The sequence below is a fragment of the Sapajus apella genome, unplaced genomic scaffold (assembly GCF_009761245.1).
Source record: "Sapajus apella isolate SASKATOON/1434 unplaced genomic scaffold, GSC_monkey_1.0 scaffold37, whole genome shotgun sequence".
NCBI lineage: Eukaryota > Metazoa > Chordata > Mammalia > Primates > Cebidae > Sapajus > Sapajus apella.
Window position 1 is genome coordinate 9,934,381 of NW_022436977.1, and position 25,010 is coordinate 9,959,390.

Here is a 25,010-nt window from a genome sequence, read left to right on the forward strand (position 1 = left end):
AACATGGAGCAACCCCATCTCTAGTAAAAATACAAAAATTGGCTGGGTGTGGTAGCAGGCACCTGTAATCCCAGCTGCTTGGGAGGCTGAGGCAGGAGAATCACATGACTCCGGGAGGCAGAGGTTGCAGTGAGCCAAGATTGCACCATTGCACTCCAGCCTGGGCAACAAGAGCGAAACTTCGTCCCCAAAATAAAGAGAAAAGTGAAAACTATATAGATGGAAAACAGACCAATGATGCTGTGATTAGAGATGGGGGCAAGACTTGACTATGCGAAGGCAGCACTGGGAGCTTCTGGATGTAATGGACTTGTTCTTATTTTGGTTGTGGTGGTGGTTGCACAAATCTGTACATGTGTTAAATAGGACCATAAAACAAAGAAAGTTCATTTCAGTATATGTAAATTTGTAAATTAAATCAGAAGACTGAGGGCTTTGAAATCAGATGCGCAGGGTTTGGTCCCAGCTCTCCAGCCCACTAAGAGTGTGATCTTGGTTAAGTCACTTGACCTCCATGAACCTCAGTTTCCCCTAAACATTTACATTGCTCTGGATTAAATGTGGAACTTGCAGGACAGTGGATTGGCACATGGCAAGTGCTAGATAACTGTTACCTGTTTGTAAATATGAGAGGAAGAAATTAGAAAGAAATTAGGAAGAAACTAGAATGATGCTCAGGTGTTCTAAGGGATGGTACTTTTATTGGAGTAGGGCTTTCAGAAGTAAGAGCAGGATTGGGGAAGTAGGAGATACTGAGTTCACTTTTTAATCATGTTCGGTTGGAAAGGTTGGTGTCCCATTGGAGATGTCTATAGCAGCTTAATATATGGGTTTCAGAACTGAGATGGTGAATCATTGTTACACAGTGGGAAGTTAAGGCTGTGCATTCTGCCCTAAGGGAGCAGCATTTCTCTGGTTTAGCTACTTTGAAAGAAATTGGCAAAGATTTTAACAGAAGAAACTAATCAGCATAATTATAAAACAAAGGAAGTTAGGTCACTTTTAACAGAGAGGCACATCCAGCAAATCTCATTGCAATTTCTGTTACTGTGAGAAACTTGAAACTTTCTCATTTTCTAAGATATATCTTTCAGTGGAGTCCCTTTTGAAAAACCATCTTCAAAGACTTTCAGAAGCTGAAATTTTTCAGTATGGATAAGGTCATATTTTTATGTGTTCTTAGTTGGGTACAATTCTAAACATCTATCAGTTGCTCTTTCTTGCCACAAAAGATCGAGGAATTTTTAATAAGAAAGAAGCAAAGGAGATCAGGCTGCCATATTATGGAAGAAATACATATTACATTCCAAGTGGAATCTCCTGGCAAGTTACAGAAGATATTTTGCTTTCTTAAATATTTGAAAACCTTTTTTAAACTTTTTTTTGTAATCCAGTTGAATGCAGAAGCACCAACTGTCATGGTTTGTATTTCTGCCTCTTAAATTTGGAGGATTGCCAACATTAAGATGACAGTGCTGCCTGAGAGAAGAAATACCTTTCCCTTGCGTGCTGTATGTAGTACTGTATCGGAGTTGTATTAATGCCACCCTGTGCGATGTTATAGATCATTTTATTTCATACTTAAATCATTTTGGAGAAAGAAGAAAGACAGCAATATATGCCAATATATGTTTCTTAAACATTTTTTAACCATCTTTAAGAAGTCAAGTTCAACTTTCCAAAAAATTTCAAACACAAAAAAATAATTAGGAAAATAATTTTGATATTTTTTTTCCTGGATCTTTATATCCTTAGCCTTGAATAGTCATCACCTTTCAAAATGCTCTAAAACATGAAGAGCTCTGTGAAAAACATCTGTCTTGTTATTGAGGTGAAAAATGTGAACAAAATGATACACAGCTACTCCTTTTTTTTGTTTGTTTGTATTAAGCAAGGTTTCTTTTTCTCCCAAGAATGAAACTGATGCATTTGCCTAAATGATCATCACTTTTGTAGGTTTGAAGTTGTTTTACTGCTTTAGCAGCTGTGTGGCAAGTTTTCTAGCAGACAATGGTGGTGGGGAGGGGGGCTCAGTTGCATCTGGTTTCTCTTTGTAGATTGAAAAGTTGATACTTGGTGGTTTTCTTGAAAAAGCAGTTCATGTTGAGAAGGGTAACTTTTTTTCAGTACTTAAATTAGCTTGCTGTGATTCATATGCATGTGTTTTGTCTTCTAGCTTAAAAAAAAAAAAAAGAAAGTAAAGAAAATCGTCTACCCTGAAACTACATAGCACAGATAACCCTTTGACCTTTGGCACTGGGTAAAGATTTACAGTACTTGTGGAGCCTCACTCCACATGCCTGACTGAAAAGAACCCTAAATAAAGTAAGGCCCCTGTGGAGATGGAGAAAATAAGCAGGATATGAGGAAGTTCCATTATTTTATGTGGTTATGTGGCTGTTATTGTTGTTTTTAATCAGTCTATAAGGTGAAATACCAATTGTGATGCTCTTCCAGCTTAGGGGGTCAGATGTCAGATTTGCGCTCTGATATTAGAAGAGTTGGAGTCGAGGATACCCTGGGCATAGTGTCCTCTTTTGTCTCTCTTGCACTCAGTGAATATCCCCTCCTGCTGGTTCCCTCAAATTAAATTCCCATTTGAAATATCTCGATGTTTGTTTGTTTGTTTGTTTTAGGAAAAGCAAGACAATAATTTTTTTTTTTTTTTAAGAAATGAATGTGATCAAAAGATAGAGGAAAGTGGAATCCTCTATCACTTAATGTATTAAGAAATTAAGTTTTTCTTCAGATTTAAAATATAAAAAACACACGAGAACAAAATCAGTTTCCCATTGTCTCTAGAAAAATTTAACTGCTCCAAATGGCACATCAAATTGAGACCTTTGAAGAAATTTTTATAATTTACTATTTAATGATACTCAGATCTATTTAATACTTTATTAGCAGCTTTCTACTGACTGTTTAAGTATCTCTTTTAAAATAACTCAATATTTTTATAGCACTTTGTATTTATATCTTGAGGTTTACTTAATTGATTTTACTGCTTTATTTTCTGTTTCCTTTTTATATATGCTGATGAAACCTCAAATAAAAGTTTCCTTGGTCTTGGGAAGATGTACCTAGGTATAGACAGGCTGCTGATTGTTTACAGGCCTAAACTTTCAAGTGGTATTTTTACAAATGAAGGAAAAGCTTCAGTAAACTGTTCATTCTTCTATTTTTAAGAGTCTTTAAGCATGATGAAATGCTTGACGGGAATTGCCAAGAACATCTCCTTAGAGAAGGAAGAACTCTTGTAGAAAATTAAATCAATACTGTCCATTAATCATACTGCACGTCAGCTCTCAGACCACTCTGGAAGTTTCTGGTGAATGTAAAGAATCTTTAGATGTGTGAGGTCCTTAAAGGTCTAACTAAGTTAAATGAGAGGGTTTTTTGTTTTTTTTTTTTTGGAAAGAAACCATTAGCGCGTGAAAGAAACTTCAGCATGGATAGATTAAAAAAACATTTGTTGCAGAGCAGTAGTTAGACTTGTGGTTTTTGTTTTGTTTTTGGTTTAAACTTTCTTCCAGAAAAACTTAATGCACATGAAATCTTAAGCCTTGTAGTAATTAGGCACTCAGTGGACTGGAGGGGAGCTGCAAGACAACTCTTCCTGGAGGAAAATATTTTATCTTACTCTTTAAAAATACTTTTGTATGTTTATTTGATAATATACATACTCTATTAAGGCAGTCAAACATATTTATGTTATAAATAAATGAAGATATCTGAGTATGCATTTGGAAACCACTGTTCTGAAATATTGAATCAGATCTTTTGTTTTGTTTTTGATGCTCTTTTTTTTTGGAGTCTCTCTCTGTCACCCAGGCTGGAGTGCAATGACACGATCTTGGCTCACTGCAATCTCCACCTTCTCGGTTCCAGCAATTCTCCTGCCTCAGCCTCCCGAGTAGCTGGGACCTACAGGTGTGCACCACTACACCCAGCTAATTTTGTATTTTTAGTAGGGACGGGATTTCACCGTGTTACCCAGACTGGTCTCCTGAGGTCAGGCAGTCTGCCCTTCCCTGCCTCCCAAAGTGCTAGGATTACAGGTGTGCACCACTGCACCTGGCTTCAATCAGGTGTTTTTAAGTGATTACTCATTAGGAAGCTTTATAGTCTAGAGAAGGAAATAGGCATTAATCAAATCACTGCATAGTTTATGATTACAAATCTTAGTGTTCTAAGGTAAAAGCATTTGGAGTATAGGGGCTGTGTAATAATGGACATTATAGTTTGAGGGTGGGAGCCCGGGTAGGTTTTCCTGAGAATCTGATACCGAATTTGAGATTTGAAAGATAGCAAGAGTTAACTAGACAAAGGACCCTAATGGGAGAGTGAAAGAAGGGATGGTGTAAACTGTAGACATAGAAGGATCATCAAAGCAGGCTAAATACAGGTACTTATTTCTGTCTAAACAACCTGATTTATCAGTTGGTTTGGATAAGCTAGTGTGATCCCATGAGGGTTCTCTAACATCATCCTGACATAGTTTATTCAAATTATACATATTTTCCTATTCCATGCTGAGATTTTTAGAAGCTTGAAAGCCTTGAAATCCCAGCAAATGTGGGTTGCCGTAAGAGGAGGCCCCTTGAATTAGCCGCGATAGCTGAAACTCTAGTTTCTTGATTTATCATAGAAACTAGAGCAGTTGCCTCAGCCAAGTATTACAGTGGCATCTTAGCTTTCCCAGTATACCAGGATGTTAATAGCTTATGAAACCTGTGCACACAATAGGTGGCACATTTTGCCTGATTATCACAATTGATTCATCTTCCTTGGTAGGTTGTGTAAATACATCTAACTGAGGTCATTATTTCAAATTTATGTATCTCCTGTTTCCTTCTAAGAAAGATTGAAGTGACTCCATACAGAAACACAAAACTTAAGAAAATTAAAAGAAAAACAGATGAGACAAGGCCCAGTATTAGGAATTTAGGGTTAAACACCCTCATACTAAAAGCGAGAATATAAATTAATATACAACTTTTCTAGGGATAATTGGGCAATGCCAAAAATGGGAGGGCACTTACAACATGCATCCACTTTTACCAGGAATTCCATCATAAAATAATAATAAGGGCCTGGTGCGGTAACTCTCGCCTGTAATCGCAGCACTTTGGGAGGCTGAGGCTGGCGGATCATGAGGTCAGGAGTTCGAGACCAGCCTGGCCAACATAGTGAAACCCTGTCTCTACTAAAAATACAAAAAGTAGCCGGACATTGTGCCTGTAGTCTCAGCTACTCAGTAGGGTGAGGCAGGAGAATCACTTGAACCCAGGAGGCAGAGGTTACAGTGAGCCAAGATGGCACCACTGTACTACACCTTGGGCAACAGAGCAAGACTTCATCTCAAATAATAATAACGAGCATGCACAAACATTTAACTCCAAGAGTGTTTAATATATAGGATCATTTATAATTGGAAAAGCTGGAGAAAAGTAAATATTTGGCTACTGAGGGTTAATAAATTAAGCTGTGGTACATTCATACAATTTGAATAAATGTAGTCTACAGCCATACCACCCTGAATGCTCCTGATGTCGTCTAAATAAATATGGACCTTGAAAGGAATGTTTTAGAAGAGAAACAACAGAAATAGTTCACAGTATATTAAATTTAGAAATCGGGCTATAAAATATATAAATATTGAATATGTGTATGTATGGATAGTAAAGGGAATGAAAAGATAGCAACTTAATGCTCATAGTGTTTATCTCCATGGGCTGATATTAAGAACCTTTTATTTTTATGTCTTTTTATTTTTACTTGTCTGAATTTTATAAATTTTTCATAACAAATGTATTTGATCATAATTTTTTAAAAGTATTTTTAAATTGAATATACCTAGATTAAGAGATTGGGGTAAAAAGACTGGAAAATCAATGAAACTAGTATTGTATTCTTTATTGCATGCCATATGCTCTTGTACTATTGCTAATAAATGGCCTATAAGTTTATTTATGTACTTCCTTGCAGTTAAAACAAACTACAGTCAGCTAGTATACTAATTAAGCTACAGTTTAATTACACAAAACAAACTACACTTAGTTAGTATACTAATTAAATTCCCAAGACACATTACTTCCAGAAAAACTGTATCTTGAAATGGTTGAAAAGTGTCTATGAATCATGTATTGAAATCATTTTAACTTATGCTTGGTAATAATATAATAAGGAAAGAAGATTTCTATGGTATTTAGGATCATTTAACAAGTTACAAAATTTTGGTTGATCTAAAGATATTAGTGGATGAAACAAAATAATTTTCTTAACTTTCATGTTTCTCCATCTGAATGGCCAAGTATGATGATTTTTAGTGGGTTCCCCTTTCTTGAATAGCTACACGTCCACTCTTCTCAATAAATGACGTTTAATTTCAGAAGAAAAGTCATGGCAATGGGCCTCAACTCTGACCCCACCAAACAATAGAAACTATGTTTAAAGCCTCCAATAACTTTAAGAAGTAAGGAGACATGCTTTTAAAAGGCCCATTTTTCTGTGCATATCTCTATTCTGAGAAATTAGTGATTGTTTTAATCATAGTAATTCTGTGTCCCAGGTGGGCTCAATTGCATACTTACATGGTCTCATTCTTGGTATTCCCATGCTGTGTACATTTTACAAATTGGCATTCTAGTATGATTCCCTGGGAATTTAAAAAGAAATCTATATTTGCATACTTTATATTCAAAGTCCCAGATAGTTCTAGAAATCTTACTAGAAGTCTGGAAATATGCTGGTATCTCCCCTTTTTATTGTTTTTAGTGACAAACAAGTGATCAGTATAAACATTTGTATATAGATAGACGGATATAACTTGGTATAGATAAAAAGAAATAAAATTGGCCATTAAGAAAATTATGTTGCTTTGGGAAATAGGAAAGCTTTTGAAGTCAAATCTGTCTTCAACAAGCAACCGAACAGATCACAGATTTTTTATTTTTCTTCATAAAATACGCTAAAGTCATAATTTAACCTATGTAGTACTCTTGCCAAAAATGTTTAGCCTGAACCTAATAATGAAACCATCAGATAAGTCCAGATTGTGAGACATTCCACAAAACAGCCCAACTGGAAATGCCATCCTTGGGGAAGACAGGAAAAGAGCAGAAGACAGTTCTTGATGGAGACATGACATGGAGTGTGTAATCTTGGATGCTTGTAGGGGAAAGCATTTACAAAGAACTTGATTGGACAGTTTTAGAGATTTTAATATAGACTATATATTAGATAAATGTTGCTGTTGTTAAATTTATTGGGTATAGTAATGATGCTGTGTTTATGTTGGAGAACATCCCTTTTTAGGGAAAACATCACAGTATTCAGGTTCGATGTGAAGGGTCATTATCATTCAATAAAAGAAAAGATGTGTATAAGTACACACGCACAGACAAATAAAATAATAATAATAAAGCAAATACATTAAAATGTCTAAAAAATAATTGTAAAGGTTTAAGAATGCCCTGTACTGTTTTATTGACCAATTATTAGTCCATACTGTCTCCAGATTAGAGGATGGTTTTACAGTGATTAGACACTTAGTATGACTAAAACAACAGCACTTCTGGAGTAATTAATTATAAAAAAATATCTAGGAATGTGGGGTATTTAAAAGTTGTATCATTTCAGTATATACTGTAATATAAATTTGCCTCTTAAGAGATTAAAGCACAGAAAATCAGTTTCTTTTTCATACTGTCCAGTTAAAGCCCACTTGAGGAATTAAAGACTGTGGCTGTAGCTGAGTGGATAATACAAAAATACTCTCAACAGAAATTATTTCCTTAAACAACTGAATAACTCTTTTATTCATGAAATGTTTGTAAACTGATATTTATAATAATATATTTCAGGTTGAATATAAGAAACCTAGATCTGTTGAATGGAATTTTATTTATCAGAAAATCTTTTTGGTTTGATTCTATATGCTTAAATTATTTGAGATTCTCTGTCATATGTGTTGAAAACCATTTTAAGATACGTTGAATACCTTTCAGAACTCCTGAGTATCTTCAGTGTCTTTTAATACCTAAAAAATTTCAGGTTGAATAGACTGTTTATAGCCAGTTAACACTTCAATAATCTGCAGCTGCTTGTATCAAAGAACTCCCAGAATTCTCTTATTTGCTAACATTGAAATCTGTTTCAGTGATAGATTCAGTGAAGTTTATATAAGTTGTAACATACTGTTTCTTGTGAGTTATGATGGAGGCATAAATAAATAAACAATTATGGTTTTATCACTGTGATTGATGAAGCTGATATTTTACCAGTTTACATTTCCCACTTGAGGAGAAATTTCAGATTGGTTTCAAGCTGTCTATCTGCATTGTCTCATTTTGTAAGCATGCTTTTCACTGGTGAGGGTTGAGATTTGAAGGGATGGTTATCAAACTACAGATGTTTTTGCAATGAAACGGTGCACCTCTGACCAAGTCACTGTGGTTCAGGAGATGATAGATGGTATTTTCATGTTGCTTCACAAAAGGGTCAAAATGGCATGGCAAGCTCACAACAGTGAAACGGAAAAATATTAGTCCTGGAAGGAAATTTATTTCATAGCTTCAGGGGAAGTTTGGTTGTCATGAATAGGCTCTCTCTGTCAGTCTATGAAAATATTGTTTGTAAGGCAATGATGTATGTGAGACAGACGGTGTATGTGTGTTGGCAGACAGAGCAGCTACTTAAACAAATGCTAAGCCAAGTACAGTAGCATGAGTCAAGTGTTCTCCTTTGGATGTTTTTAGGGTAAAGATTGTTTTTGATAGAAATGTCAACATAATCAAAGAAATTTATTTCTTTTTCTTAGGTAACAACTTTAAACTTCCTTTGTAAATTTTATACCTTCTTAATTATCCTAGGATATGGCACACACACACCACTATTCTAACACAGTTTTTTGTATTAGAATTATAAGTTTTTTACTTATAATCAACCATCATTCCATTTTACTCACTTTTAAATTATTTGGGTATGTATATGTAGACGTGTAGCCTTAATAGTATGGTTCATACATGGCTACTATAAATTCTGTGAAAGTTAAGCCACTGCCCTTTTGAAGTCTTCTTTTCTTTTTCTCTTTCCTAACCAAAGGAGATGTCAACCTTCACCAGATTTCCATTAATTGGTAATGCAGTGGGAAAGACTAATCTTACAAAATTGGACCAGTGAGGTTTCTTTCTTCCACAGTGATTCACAAAGGGAAAGCCTTCCATTAGAGAAGTACATGGAAGATCAAAAACCATGTTTGTGGAGCCCTCCAATCTCATTTTCATATTAGTTTGTCAGTGTTTGAATGTAAATTAGAATCACTTATAGCAAAGTTCAAGTAGAAATCTTCAACTCAAAATATTGCTTATCTAGACATCCTAAAGTAATACATTTGTCAAAAAATAAAAATTTTAGAAGAATTCTTGAAAGCCTGATGGACAATTAAAAATGAAATTACATGATCAGAAAAGAAATAAAAGGATCAAAACACTGGTGAGCACAATGTAATTGGGAAAGGAAAGCCTTATGCTTCTGGAATTTACAAAACAATCCTAGTCACTTGGGGGAGGTTTTAAAACTAGAGATTATCGGCCGGGCGCGGTGGCTCAAGCCTGTAATCCCAGCACTTTGGGAGGCCGAGGCGGGTGGATCACGAGGTCAAGAGATCGAGACCATCCTGGTCAACACGGTGAAACCCCGTCTCTACTAAAAATACAAAAAATTAGCTGGACATGGTGGTGCGTGCCTGTAATCCCAGCTACTCAGGAGGCTGAGGCAGGAGAATTGCCTGAACCCAGGAGGCGGAGGTTGTGGTGAGCCGAGATCGCGGCCATTGCACTCCGCCCGGGGTAAAAGGGGAAAACCCCCCCCAAAAAAAAAAAAAAACCAAACTAGAGATTATCTGGCTGGGCACCATGGCTCATGCTTGTAATCCCAGCACTTTGGGAGGCTGAGGCAGGCAGATCACCTGAGGTCAGGAGTTCGAGACCAGCCTGCCCAACAATGTGAAACCCCATCTTTACTAAAAATACAAAAATCAGCCGTGTGTGGTGGCACGTGCCTGTAATCCCAGCTACTCAGGAGGCTGAGGCAGGAGAATCGCTTGAACCTGAGAGGCAGAGGTTGCCAAGTGAGCTGAAATCGAGCCATTGCACTCCAGCCTGGGCAGCAAGAGCAAAACTCTGTCTCAGGAAAGAAAAAAAAATAGAGATTATCAATAGAACATACTTATTTTGGTAGGAAACTGATTTTCAGATGTCACATACAAAGAACTTTCTTCTAAATTATTCTAAACTCAGTAGGAAAGAGGATGTTTTTACTGAGAGTAAGAGGTGTTATTTGTCTTAAGACCTTTCAGGGGTTTAGGGGGCAAAACAAAGAGTGTGTCATTTCAGGTTTAGACAAATACTCTACTGGTCAGCTTTCGAGAAAGCTGTATATAGAATACATAGGGAAAGTTTGAGAAGTGAAGGATTGACCGCTGTATCTGCCATTCTCTTTTACACTCAAATATTCTATATATTATCATACAACAAATTTATAACATTTTGGCATAGTTATCATTAAAGAGAACTCCTTTAAATTTATAATGCAGGCAAAGTGAAAAATGTTTCTGATTAACAATCCCTTTTGGAAATTCAGTTTAAAAATAAAAGGAGAATGAATTTTTAATCTAGGCTTGAAGTTAGCATTCTTTTAGCTAAAAATATGTTTTTAAATCAGCATACTAGTACATTTATGTAAGTTATTATTTTAATCATCTTGAATTAACTTTTTCCATTCTAATAGAAGTTGAATGATATGAGACAAAGAATTCCCTCTTAGAGATCTGCTCCCCTCATCTCAGTGTGATTTCAAGTGGAGAAGCACTGTAGTCTTACCTTTGGAAAACCTGAAGGCAGATCGTATTGTTCAAATGTGATTTGTGTTTTTGTTACTGTGCTTACACATAGCTTTTTAGGGTAATGTTTCACTCAGCTTCCCTTTCCCACCCATCCCCCTTAGCATTTTTTCCTGCTTCTCTGCTGCTGAGCCAGACTTGAGCTGGCCCCAGCTTCTATGTCAGAGGCCATGACCCAGGTGTCAGAGCAGTCTGTACCGCTGGCCTCTTCTCTGAATAATTATATAGGGGGTATTGTGTCAAAGGGACAGACTTGGGGGCAGTGCAGTCACCCTGGCTAGCCAGACCAAGGAGCTCTCCCGTCAGACTGTAGGGGAACAATGGGCCTGAAAAGGCTTGCACAAAACCTTGTAGCACAAAAGATTAAATTAAAAATGGACATTTGGCCAGACATTAGGTTTCATCCTTCAGACTTTCATCTTCCTTACTTATTCTGATCACTTCCTACCTAAACATCTTCAGACTTCCCATATGCTGACCTTGTATCCGCATGTTTTCTGATTGCTACCTACCTTTGCATATATATTCTAATTCGATGATTTTTAGTGCTTTGAAGCTATCTTAATTGTGAAACTTTGTTGCTAATAAAGTTTTTCTATAGCAGCATTTAAAATAAACAATTTAAAGTTATACCTAGTCATTTTTCAAATAATGCTTTTTAATTTTCTTTATGCATTTTATTAGGTCACTCCAGCATGCCCCTGTCTGTAAATTGAACAAGTGGCAGAGGGCAATCCTGAAGTAGATGTGATTGCTTTATCTTCCTTTAGTCATAGGAGGATTTTTCCCCCCTACTTGAGGATTTCCATAGAAGGATGGGGGAAAAAACTCTGGAGTCTTCACCAGAGCTGAATTTTAGAAATAGTGTTGGAGTTGGACTCACTGCTGTCGGGAAGAAGTTTTCTCATGTTCTTGATCTCAGGTTTTCTCTTAATTTTATCTAACCCCTGCCTGCTTGCTCTGACCTGGTTCTTTTCAAGGCTTCTGGAGCCTCACAAACAAACATCAGCTGAGAGCAACAAAGACCTAGTTTTTATGACCCAAATATTATCTCTTATTGTTGGTCCACAGCCCAGTAGTTTGTACATAATTGGGTTTTTTTTACGCATTTTCCGGGAAACAAAACGTCTATTAGTATTACAACAAAGAGTCCATAAAGTTTGAATTTGATGTCCATCGGTTTTACCGTCTTAGTTCGTTTTCAGTCAGGCAGCGGTTAGTCTTCATGGTATTGGGGGGACGGTATGGTGTAGAAGCTTCCTGCTCAATGAGTTTATTAGTTTTTGCCTTGTATCTTAAAGAAGTATAAGAGTAAAGCAAAGATCAAAAGCCAGCAGGATTGGAATTCTTGAATGTGTTCTCCTTGAAGTAAAAGTAATTTACTACCTAATGTTTATGTATCTGATTATTCTGCTTTTGTTCTACTGGGTATTTGAGGAGCTTGAATGTATGTGTTAGTATCTCCCACTTACTCAGGGCCTATAACCTAGCCTATTTCAGAGATAACTTAACCAAGAAGTATTGGGGGAAGGGTTTTAATCACAAAGCCACTATATAGGAGTGGATGCCATTCTTTAGAATGCACTCTCTTATACATATGCTTACTATTTTGCTATCTGATTTCTCAAACATTAGTGATGCAGGGCTCCTGCTTTATAAAAATAGGCCCAGAAGCACAGACGGAACTGAAGGACAACCCTCTGCCAAGCATGTCCTCTTGCATTTCTGTTGATTGAGCTGGGCTGGAAACTTTGACACTTCTTTTCGTCTCTTTTTGTTGAGCTTGAGTCTCACTCTGTCACCCAGACTGGAGTGCAATGGTGCGATCACGGCTCACTACGATTTCTGCCTCCTGGGCTCAAGCAACCCTCCTACCTAAGCATACCAAGTAGCTGGGACTACAGGAGTGCACTACCATGACTAGCTAATTTCTGTATTTTTTGTAAAGACAGGGTTTTGCTGTGTTGCTCAGGCTGGTCTCGAACTCCTGAGCCCAAGCCATCTGCCACATTTGGCCTCCCAAAGTGCTGGGATTACAGGCGTGAGCCACCCAGTTTAGCCACCTGGTACTTTCTTACTCCTTAGTCTCTTCTCTCAACTATTCCATTTAATCACCTGCCTTCCATGTATATTTAATAAAATTCACAATGCCTGGCTGGGTTCTCAAAGCTCTCTGTGATCTGTCCCCAGCCCCTTTTTTGTATAACAACCCTCCCCCATCTTTAGTTTACTGTTGCAAATCTGAACTCCCTGTGACTTCTCTCAGGGAGTATATGCCCCTGTCTCAGCTTTGCTCATGCTCTTCCCTTGGCCTAGATCTCTTCTTCCCCATGCTTATTGTAGGGTCAGGTTCTGCTCAAATGTCACCTCCTCTGTGAAGCCCTGCCCACTCTCCAAGTAAGTGGTGATCGTTCTCTCTTGTGAATGCCGTTGGAGTTTAACACATCTCTTTTGCAGCAGTTATTCCTATCATGCATGGTACTTATGTTTATTTTTGTCTTAGCTCCCCTAATAGATTGTTATCTAAACCATTTTGAGAACACTGATAAATGTCACCTTTCTCATCATACAGATGAGAAAACTGAACTATACCAGACTGAGCAACTTTCTTAGCCACATGGCTTGGTAATGTAAGATTTATATCCAAATCTCCAAATTCCCAAACCAGCTTTCTCCCCTAAATTTAGTCACTTAGCACTAAAAGACACCTATCAAGTACCTGTTGTTTTTCTGAACATTTTATTTTACAGATATAAACTCATCTGATACACATTTTGTAGATGACGAAACTTGATTCAAACCCAAAACCCAAGTAGTGTAGTTATAGAGTTTGTTGTTTAATTACTTCACCACACTGCCCTTGTACCTGAGAGGGAGTAGGGATTAGGAATCATAGGATGCTAATAGCAATTGTATTATTACTATTTATTTATTTAGGGAGATGGAGCCTTACTCTGTCACCAGGCTGGAGTGCAGTGGCGCGATCTGAGCTCACTGCAACCTCCACCTCCCGGGTTCAAGCGATTCTCCTGCCTCAGCCTCCCAACTAGCTGGGACTACAGGCCTGTGCCACCACACCCAGCTAATTTTTGTATTTTTAATAGAGACAGGGTTTCACCATGTTGGCCAGGATGGTCTCGATCTCTTGACCTTGTGATCCACCTGCCTTGGCCTCCCAAAGTTCTGGGATTACAGGCATGAGTCACTACGCCCAGCCAATTTTTTTTTTTTTTGAGACTGAGTCTCGCTCCGTCTCCCAGGCTGGAGTACAGTGATGCAATCTCAGCTCACTTCAACCTCCGCCCCCAGGTTCAAGTAATTCTTGTGTCTCAGCCACCCAAGTAGCTGGGATTACAGGCGCCCACCAACTCATTTGGCTAAGTTTTGCATTTTTAGTAGAGACGGGGTTTCACTGTGTTGGCCAGGCTGGTCTCTAACTCCTGGCCTCAAGTGATCCACCTGCCTTGGCCCCCTAAAGTGCTGGGATTGCAGGTGTGATCCGCCGTACCTGGCCACTGTTGATATCTTTATTAGTATATTGTCGTTGTTGTTATACTCAAGCCCTCTTTTAAAGCACCCAACAGCTTCATGAGATGGATGCTGTTATCACTTTCATACTCATTTTACAGGTGATTGTAACCAGCATACAGAGAGAAAAAGTAACTTCCCCAAGTTTCATAGTAGTGACTAAGCTAGTGTTGGAATTCCGGTCAGCCTGAGTTTAATATCCCAGCTCTTAACAACTCTGCAGGCCGTCTCTTAGCTTCTTAGTAGCACCGAGTCATTAGGAAAGTTGTCTTGTATTTGGCTCAACATCCATTGTAGAAGACTTGGAAGCAAAACGGACACAGAGCTTTTTGAAGTTTATATGAAATATTTATTGGTATGGCAAATACTTATCCAAGATAGCCCTTCCTTTTTACTGCTGTTTCATCAGGCCCTTCATTTCGTGAAACTTAAGCCATTATCCTGCATAACTATTTTGATTTGCTCATTCATCAAGATATTCAGATACCAGATTTCAGCTGGTATCTGAATGTCTCACACCTATTTAATACCAGGATGAATGGGTCATCACTCTCCTAACAGGCACACAGATGCCATCTAGTGATGTAGAACAGAAATGCAAGTTTTTCAAGTAAAATGCTGGACGAAGGCTTGGGGTTTTTTGTTGTGTGGTGTTTAGAAACATGTTTCATTGTAGGTTACTTGAGGTGTTGCACAGAGATACTGTTAATGCACTATGATTGTTAAATCATATGCAGTTATAATGGAATTAAGCAGGTTGTTGACAAGTACAACTTTAAAAGAATTTGGCATTAGAGAGTCTCATTTTATACTTTTGTCTTGTTCCTAGCCTGGTCATTGAGGGTAAGAACATCGAATTATAAAAATGGGATATAATTATTAATAACAGATTGAATTAATTTTTGTGTCCGTATGCTTGCTGTTTCTAATATTTGTCCTCAAACTTCCAGATTTTTCTTTAATGAAATGATTTACTGTTCTTCCACTAGGAAAGAAATTTATTAAGTTGTTTTCCAAAGTATTTATTGTCATTAGGGCTGTTTCTTTGTTGGAAGATGAGAGATTATTAGATTAGATATGGGTGAAGGTAGATACACCACTGAGAGGAATAGGTACCATGTGACATGGTTGCCAAAACAGCAGCAAGCATTATTAGTGGCCACACACACAAAACACAGTTGTTTCAATAGTATATACAAGCCAGACACACAATTGGGAACCTTTGCCTGCCTGCTCTATACATCAGAGATTATTAGGGAGCACAGAGAGTGGCTAAACTCAGCTTCAGTATTTGCCAATTGCTAATTTGCAGACATTCTGATCTCTAGATCTTTATATGAATGAAAAGAGATCTTTGATACTCATAAGCTCTCACAAAGTTGATTCCAAAATATGTTAAGTTTGCCATATTTTTAATACTACCTTTTCTCCCAGGCACCTTTACTCACAGAACAACAACAATGTAGTGTTTTGTGTTTACTAATTATAGGAACTCTACAAAGTACTTTATAGGCATGATTTCATTTAATATTCTTAAAATCCGTATCAGAGAGATGCTGTTACATTTCCATCTTCCAAATCAAAATAAACGAGTCTTAAAAAAGTAAGAAACTTGCTCAAGTCTGTACAACTGTTAGGGTAAATAGTACTTAGAATATTCATTTATCAGCCTGTTTTCTTTGGTTGATTGAAATTAAAAGGAAGAGTTGTATCTTTCTAGTCCTTGAGTCTCTCATACAGTACCTGACTTTTTGTAGGCTCTTGATAAAAGTTTACTGATACCTGTGAACTCTTCCTTAGCTAGCCAGACTTTTGGTTCTGACTCTTCCTTTTTTATTTGAGGCAGATTTCACTCTTGTCACCCAGGCTGGAGTGCAATAGCGCAATCTCAGCTCACTGCAACCATTGCCTCCCAGGTTTGAGCGATTCTCCTGCCTCAGCGTCCCAAGTAGCTGGAATTACAGTCACCTAGCACCAGGCCTAGCTGTTCTTTGTATTTTTAGTAGATGGGGTTTTGCCAGGTTGGCCAAGTTGGTCTTGAACTCCTGACCACAAATGATCCACCCGCCTTGGCCTCCCAAAGTGCTGTGATTATAGGTGTGAGCCACCTTGCCCAGCCTGACTCTTTCTTTATGTGACTATTAATCCAAGTAGAAGAGCTGGTGATGAGAATGAATCACGCGGAAGGAGGTTGTAACCAGTCCTAGAATCAGCAGGGAGAAGGGGGAGAGTACAGCCATAGCAATGTGTCAGGAAGATGATCATTTTGGGGCCAAAGAGTGACTCCCTAATAAAAGAAAAGTACATTTGACTAGGGACAAAATGTAAATGTAAGCTGACAGTCAGGAGCTACACTGTTATGAATCAAAACGTTTAGGGTCAAATTTGTGTTAGCATAATTTGAGCTTTCTTTCCTAACCCTTCGTCTTTATATATTGCTAAATCTTTTTAGCAAGTTTAGTCTTAAATTAAAATATTACCTATTTGAGCCATCACCCTGGGACCATTAAGAATTGAGGAGTGGGGCCGGGTGCACTGGCCCAAGCCTGTAATCCCAGCACTTTGGGAGGCCAAGGTGAGCAGATCACAAGGTCAGGAGATTGAGACCATCGTGGCCAACATGGTGAAACCCTGTTCCTACTAAAATACACACAAAAAAAAATTACTTGGGAGTGGTGGCATGCGCCTGTAGTCCCAGCTACTTGCTTGAACCCAGGAGGCGGAGGTTGCAATGAGCCAGGATCATGCCCCTATACTCTAGCCTGGTGACAGAGCGAGACTCCATCTCAAAAAAAAAAAAAAAAAGGAGTGATTTTTTTTTTTTCCCCCTTGTGTTGAGTTTTGAAGAAACTAAAGCAACCATTCTTTTATGGGGTTAAGGAAGGGACTGTTTTGTAAAATGTAATGTACATGTGGTTTTTAGTAAAATAGGGTATTGGTTTGACAAAAAAAAAAAAAAACTTCTCCCTGTCTTCCCTTTCTCCTCCTTCCTTTGCTGGGCTTTGAGGAGGCCCGCACTGTTCCTTGTAGCTGTTTTTCCTAACTCTGTTGTTTTCCCCCCAAAACCACATAGCCTAAATCTGCTGAGTCTCATGTAACCAATCACCACATATGTGGCAGTGCTTAACACAAGAAGAGCTGTAACAGGCCTTGGGACTTGTTCCCTGTGGCATTTCACAGTGTTGGCACTGGTCTCTGCTTTGTCCCTTAGGCATAGGAGGGTCTTTGCAGATCTATGAGGTTTTAGGACTTGACTTTTGCTACTTATGCTGAGGTTCATTCTTTGTGTATTTCACATATTGGTCCTAAACTCTGTTTTTGACCCTGTATCCTTAATTCTGTTAATTCTGTAGCTGTTGGCTTTTCTTTTTTAGCTGATAATTCTTACTGTCTGGTAATGCTTATCTTAACACTATTTGAGGGCACTGGTCTCTGCTTTCAGTCTTAAGTTTACAAACATGAAGTCAAATTTCTGACAAATTAATAAACAGGAAGGAACCAGGATATTCCAGGGTCTCTGGAATAACAAACCAAAATAATATGATGACTAGATTTTGACATTGGAGGCAAATTTTTTTACAGCTAAAGAGGAACGTGTGGTAAATCCATGTTATCTGCTGCTCAGCTTTGTCCCTAACTGGTACTTGTTAGTTTTAAAAATGGTTCAGAGGATGTAAGGAGTAGATCACTTATGAAAAATACAAGTGGGGTTTCTCATTCTTTTAAATTATTTTTTCCATATAGTATGCCCTATAATTTTTTTCTAGAAAAATAATTTCCAGAATTTATTGTTTTGGTTTTTTTGTTTTGTTTTTTACCTTTTCTATTTGGATAGAAAAGATCTTGTATGCCTAATACAACATGGGAAGGAATCTGGTCCTTGAGACGGTTGCTCCCTGATGATTTCCAAATAGGAGTGAAAGAGCTGCTCCTCCTCCCATGGGACTTTTGTGAGTCTGTCCTGAGGAGGCAGTAGCCAAGTGTTTGGGGCATTAAAGGAGCAACTTGGTTCTGTTATCTTTTTGGGAGACATAGCTGTTTCTGTCTGACTGAGAAAAAAGTTTAATTCTGTGTTTAAAATTTAGTATAAGAAGTTTATTTTTAAAAAAGAAAGAAGGGAAAAGTTGAAGAATCCATTTTAGGGCTAACGAATGGAACCATTCTGGAGATGTATTCATGCAGTGTTGATTGAAATTGTTTGCACAGTAGAAAACAGATTAATCTCTCCACCTGTACTCACAACCTTCATCAAAGTGAGCGTTCTTTGAGATATAGCTATATTCATGTTTGGACCCCTGTAGAGAACATGAGCTACTTTTAGAGCAAATCTCTCCTATCCTTCCTTTTCTGTATCTCCCGTATTCTCACACAATACCTTTATATTCTGGAGGCTTTCTTAAAGGCAGCCTTCTAATTGAGTAGAGACAGAATAAAGAAGTATTTTTCAGCTGGGTGTGTTGGCTCACTCCTGTAATCTCAGCACTTTGTAAGGCCAAGGTGTGTGGATTGCTTGAGGCTAGAAATTCAAGACCAGCCTGGCCAACATGGCAAAACCCCAGCTCTAATAAAAATACAAAAATTGGCCGGGCGTGGTGGCATGTGCCTGCAATCCCACCTGCTTAGGAGGCTTAGGCAATGAGAATTGCTTGAACCAGGAGGCGGAGATCATGCCACTGCACTCCAGCCATATCAAAAACAAAGTGTAATATATATCATACATACATATTTTTTCAAAGTTGCACTATTAATTTATAAAGATCTAGAATGCAAAGATCCAATTGAATTTTGAATTCTGTTTTTACCCATTCAGAGGTCTTTTTTATTTTTTTTTGAGATGGAGTTTCACTTTTGTTGCCCAGGCTGGAGTGCAATGGTGTGATCTTGGCCTATTGCAACCTCCGCCTCCCAGATTCAAGCAGTTCTGTCTCAGCCTCCGTGCGTAGCTGGGATTACAGGCATGCACTACCACACCCAGTTAATTTTTGTATTTTTAGTAGAGTTGGGGTTTCTCCGTGTTGGTCAGGCTGATCTTGAACTCTCAACCTAAGGTGATCCTCCCGCCTTGACTTCCCAAAGTGCAAGCCTGAGCCACTGCACCTGGCCCAGAGGTCTTATTTGTAATACTGAACTCAGGATTCATTTGACTAATGTGTTCAGCAATATGTTAGGAGGGAAAAAGAAGACAAGATTCTAATTAAATAGCCATTAATCTCAACCAGAACCTTTTGGATATTAAAATTTCAGTGCTTTGTGTTCTAAATCATTTGAAAAGTGTGTCTGTGTTCTCTGATAATTGTTTTATAAAATATTTTTTTTTAATCTCTTTTAAAATTCATTATAAGAAGCTGGATGTGGTGGCTTACATCTATAGTCCCAGCACTTTGGGAGGCAGAAACGAGAGGATTGCTTAAACACAGGAGTTTGAGGCCAGCCTGGGCAACATGAAAAAAACGCCGTATCCAGAGAAAATACGAAAATTAGCCAGGTGTGGTGTTGTGTGCCTGTAGTCCCAACTACTTGGGGGACTGAGGTAGGAGGATCACCCAAGCCCAGAGAGGAGAGGTCAAAGCTGCAGTGAGCCATGAACACACCACTGTACTCCAGCCTGGGCAGCAGAGTGAGACCCAGTCTCAAAAAATAAAAAAAACCAAAATATTATAAGTAGACAAACCTCTTTTGACAGAGGCACATGTATTTGCGTAAATTTAGAGGCCTTGTCATGGAAATAACAAGTTCTTGGCTCAGCTGTTCAACTTCATGTGTATTGGACATTCCCCTTAACACCTTTGAAGGACTGCTGCAATAGCTTAGTCCTGTAATCCCACCACTTTGGGAGACCAAGATGGGCAGATTGCTTGAGCGTAGGAGTTAGAGACCAGCCTGGGCAATATGGTGAGACCTCAAGTCCACAAAAAATACAAAAATTAGCCAGGTGTGGTGGTGTGTGCCTGTAGTCTCATATACTTGGGAGGCTAAGGTGGGAAGATCATCTGAGCTCAGGAGGTTGGGGATGCAGTGAGCTGTAATCGTACCATTGCAGTCTAGCCTGGGCAACAGATTGAGACCCTTTCTCAAAAAACAAACCAAAGAAACCTCTGTATCACAGATCACACATAAAATGGGCGTAACATCTACCTTATGGTATTTTCTGATAGTCAAATAATCTGATGTATCCAAAAGACATTTTATACAGGGTAGTCAAATGCTAGATTAGTCTTCCTACCTTTCCCTCTAGAAAGGTTAGAAATTTTCCAAGTCACAGAAAATTTTCATCTTGTGGTTTTTTTGAAAAAAACAAATGGAAATGAAAATATTATATTTTAGAACATCCTTTCAATGAATTTTAATATTAAATATTAGAAAATATCAGTTTCTAAAATATTTATATAAACATATTACTTTGGAGAGTTTTATAAACTTATATTTTATTTTGGGATTTTATTTGCTTAGTTTATTTTAGATATGGAGCCTTACCCTGTTGCCCAGGCTGAAGTGCAGTAGCGCAATCATAACTCACCACGGCCTCCAACTCCGGGGCTCAATTGGTCCCCCTGCTTCAACCTCCTGAGCATCTGGGACTATGGCATGCACCACCACACCAAGCTAATTTTTATTTTATTTTTTATAAAGATGGGATCTTGCTGTATTGCTCAGGTTAGTCTTAAACTCCTGGCCTCAACTTCCCAAAGCGCTGGGGTTACAGGTGTGAGTTACTGCTCCCAGCCTCTATTTTTAGCTTTTTGTATGTTTGGATTCTCTCTAGACTTATTTTTAACCTTTAATTTCACATCGTTTTCCACATTGGTTATATCTATTAAGGATTATTGTTTTCCCTTATGAAATGCTGAATTTATTTGTGTTTTTGTTTTATTTAGAGAAGTATAGTAGAGAAATATATTATTTTTGATAAATTATTGGTAAATAGACACAGTAGTAGTGTCATATGAAGGCAGATTGCTGAGTCGTTGAGCTGACCTCAGTACTCCAGGATGCATGTATAAGTGAAAGCCATGGCAGTTTGTTTTACTGTGGCTCACACTTCTTTCTTCTGCTCCTTCGTAAGTTACAGGCTCGCTACTACTTGGAAGCCATGGTGGCTTAATTACTTTATATCCTCTGTGCTACATAGCATAGTATCTTTTTTTTAAAACAGAGTCTGACTCTGTCGCCCAGTTGTATCCTTTTTTTTTGGTTTTGAGATAGAGTTTCACTCGGTCACCCAGGCTGGAGTGCAGTGGTATGATCTTGGCTCACCGTAGCCTCCGCCTCCTGGGTTCAAGTGATTCTCCTGTCTTGGCCTCCTCAATTAGATGGGATTACAGGCATGTGCCACCACACCCAGCTAATTTTATATTTTTAGTGGAGACAGAGTTTCGCCATGTTGACGAGGCTGGTCTTGAACTCCTGACCTCAGGTAATCCACCCACCTCAGCCTCCCAAAGTGCTGGGATTGCAGGCCTGAGCCACCGTGCCTGGCCTGAGTTGTATCTTTTTGCCCTGAGCAAGTATTCTGTATTTAAATGTCATCATAAACAGTTAACTTAAATGTATTTTTATAATTAAACTTCTTATTTCTAAAATTATGTAAGTTAAAATGTGTAACTATTTTCTCAAAGCCCTGAAAAATTTTGTTGTAATGTGCATTGGGATGGACTTTAGTTTTAGTATTGTGCTAGTTAACAAACGCCAGTAGAGGGAGCTCCAACTCATCTTTGTTGGTCAAGTTCGCACTTCAGCATGTAGTTTTGTAGAAAGGGTACACATTTAAATTTAAAACTTAAACAAAACATGGTTCTATAAATTTTTAAAGGTACTAAAGGATGACAATTGTAATTTTCTTTAACTTTATGGAATAAAACAACCTCACTTTGGTTTCCATAGTTTGAAGTAAACTGCCCTCAAATATAACTAACTTCTACGTAGTATAGCCTCTTGCAAATGATCCGTCAAGCCATCCAAGGCTTTCAAAATCAAGAATCTATCTGGCCAGTTAAGGAAGAGGAGGAGAGAAAGGAGAGGGAGTGGTTGTCATAGGGTTATTGTTTGAAATTAGATTAAGTAAAGTAAAATTGTTAATTATTGGTAGTCATAATAGCAGTGTCGCATGAAGGTGGATTGCTGAGTTTTTGAGCAGTACAAGGAAAGAAAAATTTTGTACTGGGAACATTTATGCATGCAGAAGCTTTTTCACCCAAAATCTATAAAGGCTCCATTCAGCACCTTTGCTCAGATCTAGAGACCTTGTCCTAATTATTTTCTATTGGTTACTTTATAGACCCCAGAAGAAAATATCATGTGAGGCTCCTGGCTTACAACAACATAGAAGATGGCTATCAGGCAGATCAGACTGTCAGCACTCCAGGATGTGTGTGTAAGTGAAAGCTGTGGCAGTTTGTTTTACAACAGCTCACACTGTTCTTTTTCTTCCTCCTTCTTTAAGTTATAGTCTCACTACTACTTGGAAGCCATGGTGGCTTAATTACTTTATGTCCTCTGTGCTGCATAGCATAGTGTCTTTTGAGACAGTCTGACTCTGTCACCCAGGTTGGAGTGCAATGGCCCAGTCTTTGCTCACAGCAACCTCTGCCTCCCAGGTTCAAGCGATTCTCCTGCCTCAGCCTCCCAAGTAGCTGGAACTACAGGCATGCGCCACCACGCTAATTTTTTTTTTTTTTGCAAATATAGTAGAGATTGGGTTTCACCATGTTGGCCAGGCTGGCCTCAAACTCTTGGCCTCAAGTGATCCACCCGCCTTGGCTTCCCAAAGTGCTGGGATTATAGGTGTGAGCCACCACACCCAGCTGAAGTACCTTAAACAAATAGGTGCTCAGTAAATTCTTAAGTGAGTTATATTGAGTTATTAGTCCTGCTTTCATTTTGCCTGCAGAAGACAATAAGACACTTAACTGAGGAAAATAACTACTGAATAGCTACAAACTGAATTTTTTAAAAATCTGCTTTTACCTCTAGGCTAATTGTTTCTCTCCAATTGCTGTTCACTCGTACTGCTCCTAAAAAGGATGTTCTAGGCTTAAGTCTCCCACTGGTTTTCTCAGTGTCTTTGGCTAGTAGCCTGACTTCTCTGTGCTTCTGCTTTCCAATCTTTTAAGTATCAGTAATATAGTCATGCATAGCAGAATGACATTTCCGTCAACAGTGGACCACATATGTGACCATATGTCCCATAAGATTATAACGGAGGTGAAAACATTCCTATCACCTATGACATTGCTGTTATTGCATATAGCAACCTGTTACCGTTTTTCTGTTTGGATATGTCTGGACACACAAATACCATTGTGTTACAGTTGCCTACAGTATTTAGTACAGTAGCATGCCATACAATTTTGTAGCCTATAGGTAATAGTCTATACCATAAAGCCCAGGTGTGCCATAGGCTATATCATTTAGGTTTATGTAAGTGCACTCTGTGATGTTCACACAATGGTGAAATCACTTAATGACACGTTTCTTAGAATGTATCCCTGTTGTTACGTGATGCATGGCCGTTTTTGACCCCCTATTCATCTCATGGAAGAGTTGTTTAGATTTGGATGATATACTTCTAGATCACTATGAATCTCTGGTGGAAGAAAGACCTAAAATCATCTTACAGACTGCGATATTATTATTTTACCATTTTACCACTTTCTATGCTATATGTTATGTCGTATTGTAAATTAACATTGTTTTTCTCAATAGCTGTTCGTGATCGCATGGTCCCTCCTCCACCGCCACCCCATAATCTCTATGCAAAGGCTAACACCTCATCTTCCATCTTCCTGCACTGGAGGAGGCCTGCATTCACCACTGCACAAATCATTAACTACACCGTCCGCTGTAATCCCGTTGGCCTGCAGAATGCTTCTTTGGTGCTGTACCTTCAAACGTATGTAGCTCCTATTAATGGTTATCTTCTTTGCTTACCTCCCCACACCCTACCTGTAACTCATAGTTTTTACCATCTTGGGCCCAGCTTGATCTTCACCTGTAAACATTTGTTTCAGAACTTAAGTTACTCATAAAGTGGCTGGGAGTTTCGCATCCTTACCATTTTCTGAAAACCATACTTTTTGACATTAATTTATATAGGTGATTTTTAAATTTTCCTTGCCTCATGCAATAAGATTAGGCAAGAAGCTATTATTACTCTGAAGTGACTAAACTTAGCATGTTTAAAGAAAGAAGACTATTTTCATACTGGCAGTCAAAAAGTAGGGACAGTTGTCATTCTGTTTCTTGGTTAGAGTTAGAAAGATGCCCATCACGGTGCTCTAAAAGAATGATTTTGGGGAGGCTGAGGTGGGAGGATTACTTGAAGCCAGAAGTTTAAGATCAGCCTTGGCAGCATAGCCAGACCCCATCTCTACAAAAATATTATGTATATTTTTTATGAGATGGAGTTTTGCTCTGTTGCCTAGGCTGGAGTGCAGTGGCGTGATCTCGGCTCACCGCAACCTCTACCTCCTGGGTTTAAGCAATTCTCCTGCCTCAGCCTCCTGAGTAGCTGGGATTACAGGCAGCTGCTACCATACCTGGCTAATTTTTGTATTCATAGTAGAGATGGGGTTTCTTTCCA

General features: G+C 38.4%; 1 protein-coding gene across 1 annotated transcript in view; it reads left to right on the forward strand.

Moving 5' to 3' along the window:
• Window positions 1-25,010, forward strand: part of PRTG (protogenin) — a 128,982-nt gene that overhangs the window by 80,455 nt on the left and 23,517 nt on the right. The window contains exons 12-13 of the mRNA XM_032297376.1: window positions 22,707-22,802; window positions 24,134-24,320. Coding sequence (XP_032153267.1) covers window positions 22,707-22,802; window positions 24,134-24,320 — 283 coding nt within the window. The remainder of the gene's footprint in view (window positions 1-22,706; window positions 22,803-24,133; window positions 24,321-25,010) is intronic.